The 12926-nt window shown below is 40.4% G+C and overlaps 1 protein-coding gene across 3 annotated transcripts in view; it reads right to left on the bottom strand.

Moving 5' to 3' along the window:
* The window catches only part of LOC124110487 (protein PAT1 homolog 1-like), a 46200-nt gene that overhangs the window by 31765 nt on the left and 1509 nt on the right, over window positions 1–12926 (bottom strand). For all 3 annotated transcript variants that reach the window (XM_046469876.2, XM_046469886.2, XM_046469884.2), the window contains exons 2-3: window positions 11243–11354; window positions 498–637 (exon numbers count right to left, since the gene is read on the bottom strand). In XM_046469876.2, coding sequence (XP_046325832.2) covers window positions 498–637; window positions 11243–11354 — 252 coding nt within the window. The remainder of the gene's footprint in view (window positions 1–497; window positions 638–11242; window positions 11355–12926) is intronic.

Raw genomic sequence — 12926 nt, 5'->3', positions numbered from 1 at the left:
GCTCGTACCAACATGTCATACCAATACAGGGAGTTTGTTGATACAAACAAAGAAACAAGGACCACCTTTCCAGTGACCTTGACCTTCATGAATGTCACAACTAACTCCTTCAATGCTTCACCATAAGGATGACATTATGACAAGGAGTATAATGGATAACAACTTCACTTATCATACATACATGCACAATGCTACTTCTTGCCCCTTCATCAGGTCAAGTGTAGATATACTGTGCTATAGAAGTTGTTTTCTTTAGTACTCCTCATCATGATTACATCCAACTTCAAAATGCCAATAAAGACTCTAAAGGATCATATGAACCAACTTTTTATCCAACTGCAGGGAACAATTTTACTTTGCAGAAGAGAGTGCTGAAACTGAGTGAGGTCAGATACTATCTAGCAAGAACTTGTTTACATGTGAGATTCAAGTCTTGTAATTGTACATCACTCCCCAGTACTCAAGGATGATAAGGTGCAACTGGAAACATTTTGTACCTCTTGAAGTCTGTAGCTCTTTTCAGCTGTGTCAAAGCCTGAATCCCTGGTCCGATTGCCATTTTGCTTTGAGTCATTAAATGAGTGTGCCTCCAATTCTTCTGCAAATCTTTCATGTTGCTTTTCCCAATCAAACTCAGCTGAAAGAGAATGGTAACTGTACAACTACTTGGATACTTCACGGAACCCTCCGGAACAGGCCAAACTTGAAACAATTCAGATTAAATAGCTACATGCATGCATTCACATATTTCAGCAGGGAAACGTAACAAATAGTGCATGGTGTACCCAATGTTTTGGGTATCTCTCAGCATATTCTGACAAGTAGACATGGCTTACTTCAAATAGCTGGCATGTTACTATGTGATCATCAATCAGCTTCATACCTTTTCAAGGCAGATCCTAATGTTACACCTTTCCAAGGCAGATTCAAATGTTACACCTGCTCAAGGCAGATTCTAATGTTACACCTGCTCAAGGCAGATTCTAATGTTACACCTGCTCAAGGCAGATTCTAATGTTATACCTGTTCAAGGCAGAATCAAATGTATTCCCATTTCAAGGCCAGACAGTCAGATCCAAGTCATTTTCAAGCCTATACAAACCTTGTTCAATACAACAAAACAATTCAACAACATTTACAGTGGTCTGGCTGACATAAAGGTGTACAGTAAACTCCGGTTTTAACGAACACGCTTATAACAAAATGAGGGATATAACAAACTGTGTTTTGGTTCCCGGCTATTTGGTGGCTTATCATATACAATTGATGGATATGACATACACGCTTATAACAAAGTGAGGGATATAACAAACTGTGTTTTGGGTCCCGGCTATTTGCTGGTGGCTTATCATATACAACTGATGGATATGACATACACGCTTATAACAAAATAACAGATTTAGCGAACTCACTTTGTGGTCCTGTGTGTACTGTCAATGACAATGTGTATGTTTAAGCTCAAGTGTCACCAATCAGCCCATCAAAACATCCACAGCCAAACGTGGCTGTTCAAAGCAGCAATACACAACTGAAGGCAAGCGATTAACTGGATTAAGTACTGACGCCTTGTCCTCAACGATAATAAAACAGTGATTAGGCTAAAGCCTTTGAATTGGATATATGGGTCATTCTCTAAAAAAGTAACATTTTGGCCTATGAAAAATCAACAAATCAGAATTCATTGTTGAAATGTTTTTGTTGAGCAGATAAATAACATAACAATTACTGAATATAAGTGTAAAGTATGCAGGCTTAATATGTCTTATTTTCCTTTTTGCAGAAAACTATTTTTGGCATTTCTGTACCAAATGTCTGTGCTGTTACCGTGCATAAAATTCAGTTTTTGTCACTGAACATAAATCTAAAATGAATTAAATGTATGATATGGTTGTTGCATTTTGGCATAGTTCAAATACCAACAGCTATAAAATTTCATTTATTGGCTTTACTAAATTATAAGACTAAATATATGCATACAATGGAATTATTTGAAAAAAGATGCACGATAAACTTGTCTACTGCTTACACTGAAATGGAACTACCATTATTCTATAAGGTAAAAATAGTTATTACACTCGTTTTATGAATTATATATATTTTTGTCTGCAGAGTTGAACCAATTATAACTTTTGAGATGGCAGAAACCTGGTGACAGGGAAGACATTCATGGTAACAGGACAGACAACACGGTAACAGGAAAGACAAAATATTTTGTAATTGCCAAAACTATAATAACCATTTCTGTGTTCTGTGTTTCAGAAGCAAAGGTAGTCCAAAAAAAGGAAACTCAATGAATGTGTATATGTGTTCGGTGTATTTTGTATGAAACATTAATTAGACAAGTATTTGTCACAGAGTGACGAAATATCCCCCGCCTGTACACCATACTACCAAATATGAAGACAATCCAGCGATTAGTTCTTGAGATATTGTGGCAACACCGTTTTCCAACTCCAAAAACAGATTTGCCTGCTGTGACCTTGAAAATGGGGTCAAGGTCACCAAATCTGACAGGTGTATGCGGTGTCTGTATATACACTATAGTTCCAAATATGAAGACAATCCAGCGATTAGTTCTTGAGATATCGCGGCAACACCGTTTTCTAACTCCAAAAACAGATTTGCCTGCTGTGACCTTGACAATAGGGTCAAGGTCACCAAAACCGACTGGTGTCTGCGGTGTCTGTATATACACCATAGTTCCAAATATGAAGACAATCCAGCGATTAGTTCTTGAGATATCGCGGCAACACCGTTTTCCAACTCCAAAAGCAGATTTGCCTGCTGTGACCTTTAAAATGGGATCAAGGTCACCAAAACCGACTGGTGTCTGCGGAGTCTGTATATACACCATAGTTCCAAATATGAAGACAATCCAGTGTTTAGTTCTTGAGATATCGCGGCAACACCGTTTTCCAACTCTAAAAGCAGATTTGTCTGCTGTGACCTTGAAAATGGGATCAAGGTCACCAAAACCGACTGGTGTCTGCGGGGTCTGTATATACACCATAGTTCCAAATATGAAGACAATCCAGTGTTTAGTTCTTGAGATATCGCGGCAACACCGTTTTCCAACTCTAAAAGTAGATTTGTCTGCTGTGACCTTGAAAATGGGATCAAGGTCACCAAAACCGACTGGTGTCTGCGGAGTCTGTATATACACCATAGTTCCAAATATGAAGACAATCCAGTGTTTAGTTCTTGAGATATCGCGGCAACAAACAGGTGGGACGTACGAACGGACGGACGTACGGACGGTCGTGAATACTATATCCCCCGCTTCGCGCTTTCGCGCGGCGGGGGATAATAAAAATGTGAGGTTTGGTAACAGCACAGACAAGCAAAAATTCATAAACAAATCTTATGTGGAATTGTTCATCTCAAAAATAGAACTTGATCAGAAACTCTACCAACAACCTTAATGGCACTTTTTGAGGTTATTGTTGCTTATTCCAAGCAAAAAGCTGTAAGGAAATGAGAATAGTCAACTTTCAAAACTTCAACAGTAACAGCACAGACAAAGTCTGATAACATATTTGCACTTTTACCAAATGATAGCATTATATGATAACATTCAGTAAATCTTTCTTGACCTCATTCATGTGCACATATAAACACAGGTTATTGTTTGCCATGAATTGTTTCCAACATATCTTCCCACAAAGAAGACTCAACACAATAGTCAGAGGAAAGTGATATTTTGGAGGGCTCTGGTACAAAGCTAACTATGTCCTCAAATTGGTACCAGTATTTGTCTTTAAGTTTGTGCGGCCAGAAGAAACAATTTGCATTCCCGTGCTTTCCCACTTTATGCATACATTCCACAAAAACTTCACCTAGGTCTATATCTTAAACATAACCAGGATATGATATGTTTTACATAACGACAACGAATTTCCCCAGGCATTCATTTGTATCAACTGGCTGGTGTATTTCCTTTTGTCTTTCCATCTTATCATCGTTTGAACTTTGTACCATTTCCTTACTTGTCTTTTGGTGAATCTCATCATCATTCAGACTCTCCATTATGTCAGCACACACCTCCACTTCTCATTCCCCAACTCATACACTCCATTCTGTCAGCACACACAGCACACACAGCTTAGTAATAAAGAAAATAATAGCTATTCAGCTTATTCTTTACTTACTGCGTCATAGAGCGGTCGCTGACAAACAAGATTGTCTAATATTCTTCCACTGGTGGCGACTGAGTGACTGCACATGGAAGTTGACTGGCTCTGTATAGGGCGAATTCATTATTTGCGTCAGGGGTTGGCAATCTGCAGGATAACAACCAGAGGGCCAAACTTCGAACGTCTTCGACATCCTCGAGAGCCCCAACGCGAAGGTTATGACTAACGAAAATATGTGTCGAATCTCCAGAAATATCCTTCCGTGATTATTCCAAAACCACAATTGCCATGTTGAGCCCTGGTAAGGCTGACACCTTGAGATCTTGAGGGTAATTCGCTCTCGGCGAGTTCCGTTTGATGATCTCGTAGGCCTGAAGGATCACTGCGCGTAACCATAGAGATATGGTGTTTGCGATTATGCGACTAACTTCTGTCGTGGACGAACCACGCCTAGTCTTGGAGCGTCGAATGAAAACTCGAACTGCTCGCACCGAGCCCAGGAGAACTTCACCATGTACTATTCCCACAATAGTCGATATCGGTGGGATGGTGAAGGAACGGTCGGGTTGGCCTGGTAGTACATTTTAGCAATAAAATCCCAGCATAACCCTAGATGTCCCGTTCCGTGCGTCCCATGCTCAAAACGGATCCGGGTTGAGTCGATCACATGTAGTTCGCTCACCCGTACCGCCATTGCTAATGCCAAGAGAAACCATTGTTTCCTTGGTGATGTCCAAGCTCCTCACAGCGATAGCACGTTCGCGGAGCTCTCTTTACTATACCGAGAGTGTAACGAAGGTGTCACGCGCTGGGAAGGAGCTTGAAAATGAGGATGCAATGAGGAGCTCGAAGGGGGCCCTCGCAAACCTCGAAGAATCACGTTCAAGTCCCAATCAGGTCGCTGGAACTTGGCCTTCTGATCCTCAAACCTGAATGAGCATAATATGGCCTGTAGTTTCGTAACCTTAATCACACTGTGATTTTCCGGAAACGGCCAACACTAAGATAATTGCAGCCAATTACGTAGTAATGGTGCTACCTTCCAAGTGTTTTTGGGTACGCAATGTAGGAGGTATTCCTCTAGGAATTGTGACACAATCGTAGGGTCTTGATTCTTTTCTTCCCTGTAAAAAGTCTCAAGTGATCCCCACTTGTCATCGTCGTCTCTGGGAGAGTAACGATGAACTAAAGCTATAGCTTTGCTGCCCGTGTCGAAATAACCCTTCGCACTTAAACGCCTTTCAAAGACGAACCATGCGTGCAGACATTGGGTGAGGCAATTTTCTGTTGAGGGTGGATGAGTAGGTTGGACCACTGTGAGAGGGGAAGTGAATCGTTTTAGATTTTTCCGAGCTTGACGAACTACCCTCTCGCCGGTTACCAGGGTGCGACCAAAGGAGAGATCAAGATACCTTGTCTCCTTGATCCCCTGTAGCACCTTGGGAAGTAAAAGTGGTGGCAGAAGAGTGTTAGTTCTTTGCCCTTCCCAAGTGATACTGAACTCGTCCACCGCCCAAGTCTGCGGATCCGGCAACGGGGAGATATACGTCATGAGTTGGTGGCCTAGGCAAGTAATAAACAAGTCAATGTTTGGTTGCCTGAATTCCTGAAGCAGTAACTGGAATGCTTCCGTGAGAAATTTCCACTCGGTGGGAGCCACCCTGTCTGGACGTGATAAAGTATCGGCCAGTATGTTTCTACATCCGGGGATGTGCTGAACTATGAACCTTAGTCACAGCCGATCCACTAGATGGAAGAAATCTGAATGTCCTTAGAAGTGGAGAGTGGGAGTGTGTTGTTCCCCGATTGCACAGGCACCACACCGCAGTGCTGTTGTCTGTGGATATAGCGAGTCGGGCTAACTGTAGTTGATTCTGCCAATGTGATATAGCCAGAATTAAAGCTTCCAACTCCAAGTTGTTTATGTGCCACTTCCATTGTGCGCCGGGCCATAGCCCTGAGCTTATCTGGTCTTGTAAGTGAAGACTCCACCCCTGAAAGGGGACGTCCACAAACAGGTGTGTATTCGGGGAAAACCCGAATAAACAGACTCCGCAGACATTCAGCGCCACAAATTGAGGCAAGGCTCTAGCTTAGTCGGTAGAGTGATGGCCTTGAGTGGATCCTGACTCCTGATGTAAGGGTTCAGGAAAAAATTGAATTGGTCGCAGTTGTAAGCGGCCCATGCTAGTTAACTCCTGTGCCGAGGTGATTAACCCTAGCAACACTTGCCACTGGCGAAGTGTGTGTGGTTGGTGTAGAGTAGATGACAAAAGAAGTAGAAACTTGTGCCATCTGTCCCTCGGTACAGATAGGATATCCTGGTCTGTCTTAAACAGGTCTCCTATGAACTGAAGTCAATAGGAAGGAGAATACTCCCGACTTTGCCTCGTTGATTGTCTATCCCAGTTATTGACATGTGTTGATGATACAGTAGATCGCCCTCCATCTACGACTCGAACCAAGTGTTCGTCACGTGTAGATAGTTATTGGCTTCATTACTCCTGTAAATAGCCATAAGTGTCACTGACATGTCAAATGGGAAATACTACCCTTTGGTAGTGAACCCCAATGAACTGGACCTGAAAAGTCTAAGGTTGGGATGGATAGTCGAGACTGATGAAGTATCAAACGTTCGTTGAACACAGAGATTGTGGATCATTCTCATCTTGTCTGGGTCCTTCATGAGTACCAGGTACGTGTGAGGATAAAACCCCGGAGTAAAGACTGGGTTGTGAACCCACTCTACAACTCTTCTTACCAACAGTATGACTATGTTGGATTTTCCCAATCAAACTGTGGTCAACGGTGGGGTTATCTCTACCCTTATACGGACACCATGATATAGTGCGATAAGTACGAAATCGTCCTTGAGACTTGTCTCTGCCACTCCCTTTCTCAGTAAGGGAATGCTGGTCTTCCTGAGAAACGCGCGTCTAGGCTTATAATTCCCTGACCTGCCAGCCCGCTTGGACTTTCCAAGCTTTTTGGGAACTTGACGTGCGTGTCTGCGATCTGTTCGTTGAACAGGGGAGTAGATGACCAAGGTTGAAGTAATAGACTGCCCTTGAAACCAGCATCTCAGTTGGAAACGCTATAAAGTCTTGGGTGTAACGGTAATCTCCGTCAGAACGGTCTCAAGATGAATTTTCCTGTGGTCAAACTGACGCTGTAGGAAAAACACCATAGTTTGGAAGTGATCTAATCAGATAGGGTTATCCTCTAATAGATTCTGATCCACTGCAAACATTGACGATATTGGTCGCTTAAATCACGGAGCAAATGTGAGTTTTGGAGAAGTCTTCCTCCAATGACCTCGTGGTGTCCCTCTTATTTACCCTGTTATCAGGGGAAGGCGTTACTGACACGAGATGGTCTGCTTCCCAATCGGGTACATGTGCTAAGCTGATCATGTGCCGGTTACGTAACCGAGTACACTGTAAGCCTTGGGCTAACGTCATTGTAGAGACCTTGATTGGTACGCAGACGCTGCGCTCAGCGCAGGTCTGGAATGTTGGAACAGCGCTAAGCTGATCGTGCGACGTTTGCGTAATAGGAGCGCTTTGGGTAGCAGTCAGACGCGCTCGGCGCAGGTCTATGCTGGATATGTTGGAACAGCGCTAAGCTGATGGTGTGTCACTTGCGTGATAGGAGCGCTTGGGTATCAGTCAGACGCTGCGCTCGGCGCAGGTCTATGCTGGATATGTTGGAACAGCGCTAAGCTGATCGTGCGCCGCTTGCGTAATATAAGTGCTTGGGTTGTAGTCAAGTGCTGTGCTCGGCGCAGATAAATCAGACACAAAGCTCAAAAGTATTGACTGGATCAAGGCTTGCGTCTAATCTACCCCCATCATAGTATCTCGATACGCTGGTGCTGGTGCTGTCGCTGACGTCACAGATTATCATACATGTATCTGGAAGTGTCCGGCGGCTGAAAAAATAGGAGCAGTTACGATACTCACAATATCCTCCGGTATTGTTGATTTCAGTGGATGGTGTACTTCTGCAATCACAGGCGTCATAATACCTGCCGATAATAACGGTTGGGTGGTAATGACAGAACCATATGTCATTCGCTATTCTGCAATAATGACATTCCTCTCGTCTCACGACGGAATAACTGCAAAATATGATTGTGAGTAATCTGCTTTTATATAGTAAACTCGTTGGATTAGAGATTTACACAAAAATTACATTTTGAATTTTGGCGAGCACATCTACGTGCATGCCTATGACCGTGGATAAAGAGCTTTGGGCGATTATTCCACGACAATATGTACACCACGCAAACATAAGTTACGCAATTAACCCATTGAAGAAATGGTACTGAAAGAATGCCGTAGAATTGAACAGTAATCTATCGGCAAAAATACGAATTGCAAGGGTATACAATATTTTTATATACGCAATTCAATGTAAACCAAGGCTATTTACATTTAGAGATTGGAGAGCACATCCGCGCGCAAACCAACCAACGTGGATGATAATCTTTGTAAGGTTTTTTCCACCACAATTAGTACAATGCTCAAAGGTATGTTACGCAATTAAACCCTTGTTGATGAGACAATACTGGAAGAGTGCCGAAGAATTTGAACACTAATCTATCGGCAAATTTATGAGTTGCAAGGGTATACAATATTTTTGTATACGCAACTCAATGTAAACCAAGGGTATTTATATTTTCATTTAGGGTTTGGAGAGCACATCTGCGCGCAAACCAAACAACGTGGATGATAATCTTTGTAAGATTTTTCACACGATAATTAGTACCACGCTCAATCATAAGTTACACAATTACGCCATTGTTGATGAGGCGGTACTGGAAGAATGCCATAGAATTGAACAATAATCTATCGGCAAAAACTACGAGTTGCAAGAGTATACAAAGTTCATATACGCAACTCAATGTAAAACCAAAAATACCAACAAAAAACTATTTAATCGCATAACCATAGGTACGCAATAAAAGAATTGTTGATGAAGCGGGACTGGAAGAAAGCCGTAAATTTTGATATTAATCTATCGGCAACCATATTTTTAACGAGTTGAAAAAGTATACAATAATTTTAGTATACGCAACTCACTGTTACGCCAAAGCTAGTAGTATTTAAAAACATAAGAATATGTTATACATACGTAGCTGAGAATTGTAAACAATATGACTACCTTGGCAGGCAAACGATTGTAACACAATTCAAAATGGCGGCGAACAACAATATTTTGGCGGGAAAAAAGACAAGAGTCTTTTCACGCCTAATTAATTCACATAAAACTACACAACATGGTGAAAGTAATATGAAAAGAATACATCACCCATCGCAGATCAATTTTTAAGATTGTAGACAAACTGAAGGTCTAAAATTAATCCAAAAGGAGAGCTCCGCTTGGACACGTCCTAGCTGTGCTGCGACAAGCAGTGATGTGAAGATGACCTTAGGTGTCATCAAGGTCACAGGACAGCGACGGAGGGCCACTGATTGGGACTTGAGAACAACAACTTTATTTCTTCACCCAGGACCTTCGCAGCGCTGTCCTTCTAGTTGTCGTAAGTAAGCAGTGAATGCATTAAGGAGTAATGCAGGATAAGTAAAAAATTCAAATTTTCCTGTAGCTAACAAAAGCCTAAGAGATAGAGTTTTAAAGACACTGAAACATTGAACAAAACTTTCTCAAAATCTCTATTAAACACTAAATGTCTGTGCTGTCACAGTCACTCATAGACACGGTGTTTGAAGTGATCATGTAACATTACTTTCATTTAAATTTGCTAAATATGCTACATTTCTTAATCATGTACAACAGCAGGGCGAGCAGAATGAATCATTGTTCATTATTTGTGTCAACATGATAAAAAAAATTCCTAAAATGTCTTTGCTGTCACTGAAATGTGTCTGTGCTGTCACTATTAAAAGTCTGTGCTGTTACCAAAGATCTACTGTGCAGTGTAATCAGTGTTTATTGATTGACCCAAATGTTAATAATATTCAGATTTTCATGCAACAAGCAAACATACAAAATACATTACCATTCATGTTTTCTTTGTCTTTTAATATATATATATATGTTGAAACATTTATTGAACACTCTATGTCTGTGCTGTGACAGTGACAGGAGAGACAAACTATGATATAATGCCAGCTTAGGGCAATCACTTCTCTCTTGCACTAAAAAAAGCACACTGGTTGACATCCATTCTGACAGTCAAATATACTCATTATTTTGATTTTTTTTAATAACAATTTCGGAATCCAAAATGCATGGTGACAGCACAGACACCTACAAAAAGTACACATCAAAAGACAACATTTACCAGTTATTTCGAAGACACTGCACCAATATAAATTGCTTGAGCATATGGTGCCATGATAGTACTGGAAAGGAAGAGACCTGCAAAGACCTTAGCCTTCTGGCTTACCAAAGGTGCAATTATTATTTGTATTTGTACTATCTGGTGACAGGACAGACACTATTACTCTGGACAAGATTACTGTTGCCAAAAATAATGAATCCAAGTGGAAAACCAACAGGTTTTCTGCTGTTATTAGCCTTTCTGAAATTCATGATGTCATGCTACATAAATCACCATGGCTTTGGGAAGTATTTGTTCCCAGAGACTTTCTGCACATTTCTGCACATTTAAGGTATTTTACTGGCTAACATGAGGTTATAGCAGTAATTTGATCAGAATATTGCATACATCTAATAAATATCTTCATTGTCAAGTAATCGGAAAACAGAATTAAGAGTTGTTTTCAAGAAAATTCATTTGGACAGGAAATGTTACTTTTTTAGAGAATGACCCATATACTTTTATACAGTTATAACAGAATAACATTAGTTGTCCCTCTGAGTTTGTTATAACCGTAGTTCACTGTACCTAACATTCAGTAGCATCACAATGGAGAGGTCAGCGCAAAAGTCCATCTGCCACAGTGTAAGAACTGCAGAATCATGTCAAAACACACCTAAAGGTCAACGAAGCTTGCATGAGATAAAACTACATCCATCAGTTGGATTGTAATATTTGTATCACAATTAGAAACAATGTAATTTGGACTAAGGCCAATCTTATAATAAAATAAAGTGAAAGCTTCAACTAATAAACATACTATCTCCAATATCCCCAAACGTCTCTTCATTTAGTACATCGAAGTCATCTTCATCTTCTGGGGCCTCCATCAGCTCGTTGTCTATCTGGTTAAGCTTCCCTGCCCCAAGGGCCTGCAAACAAACAGTGAGTAAGTCAAGGTTATAGAAGTCAGTACTTTCTGTACTTGTGCATCCTACAACAGTTACAATTAGGGGTGTCATTGGGAGAAAATCGTAAATTCATTGTTGATATATTGACTAAAAAATAGCAATCCATCGATTAGTAAGATATATAGATAATAGATAATAAATACATTTGTACCTGCAAGTAAATACCAAATATGAACTGAGTTGATTCATTTAATTCTCTCTCTCTTCCATGGTATTATCAATAAACATACATATTTCTGTGGCAGCAAATTCAAGGTTTCTACAGATATGGAACACTAAAATACAAGGACTTTTCATGGCTTCCAAATGTCAATTTTGAGGCTTTTTCAGTTGGGTTATTGGCCTTATTTTGTCTATATCCAGGCTACTATTTTAGTAGTAAGACCAAAAAAGCAGTATGATTATCCCAAATTATCAAGGTTTATTTTCACAATCAACAAATAACAAGTATCAGTTTATATTTAGACAAGAAAACACTATTAACAAGGCATGATGCAATGACTCCAAATTAGAGCTCCAGATAAGCTTTTGGTGTTGTGGGTATTTTACCCATGCATCTTAAAATCATTGTGTATCAGTAATTCTATCCGGGTATTCAAATTTCTGTTACCCACTAGTTTTTACGCATGTGGGTATTTAAGTTAAATATTTAAAAACACTATTCATCTAGTCCCTGCAAACTGGTGTCACGTGGGTTCGAGAGCTTTATAGGACTCAAAAATACCACCATACTTCCACAAGAAAGTGTGATGGCAAATGATCATGATGTAACTGTCATCGTGGAGTTTGGCAAGGTTGATGGAATGGCCGTTTATAATTTCAAAATAAGTTGCTGATATGCTCATCGAATACGCAGGGTTACTTCACAATATTTTGATGATACCAACAAGTTTTACTTTTTGTAGCATATCTGTAATGTTCGTTGCGTATTTGATACGCCCGAATTTTATTTTACTGAGTATTTCTGCATTTCTGATGCATATTTCTCGCAGATACGCACTTATCTGGAGCTCTGCAAATACACCAAAGGCATGGCAAAACGGGCACTGTGATAGGGTTATAATGTGGAAGTCTATATATGACAAAAGGGCAAGTGCTGACTTAAAAATTTTTTTCATTATGGGTTTCACATGTCCTGTTCATTTTACATTGTTACTTCAAGATAGGAGTGACAAACACTTCATTTAGCAATATCCCAATCATACCAAAGCGAACTCTCAATAATCAATCTGGACTGGGAAAGAAATCACTGAAAGCATGAGCCACGATGAAACCCAAGAGAAGTCAATCTCATTAAAATTAGATCTTAATTCTCGCTATCGCTAAACAAAGATCTGAGGACATCCCATTACGGGTCACATCAGAACAACCTTTCATCTGACCAATCAAAGCATCGCTTACCAGATCATGAAAGTGACAGTCAGAATGTGTTTTCTAATCATGCGACCAAATCCTTCAAAATCATCGTCTATCTCTCGCTCCCATGTGAGAAACATTTGAACGGAAGAGGCGTTGCACAGTATGTGGGAAGCA

The sequence above is a fragment of the Haliotis rufescens genome, unplaced genomic scaffold (genome assembly GCF_023055435.1).
Source record: "Haliotis rufescens isolate VD_foot unplaced genomic scaffold, xgHalRufe1.0.p SCAF_5, whole genome shotgun sequence".
NCBI lineage: Eukaryota > Metazoa > Mollusca > Gastropoda > Lepetellida > Haliotidae > Haliotis > Haliotis rufescens.
This window is presented reverse-complemented; position numbering and strand designations above follow the sequence as displayed.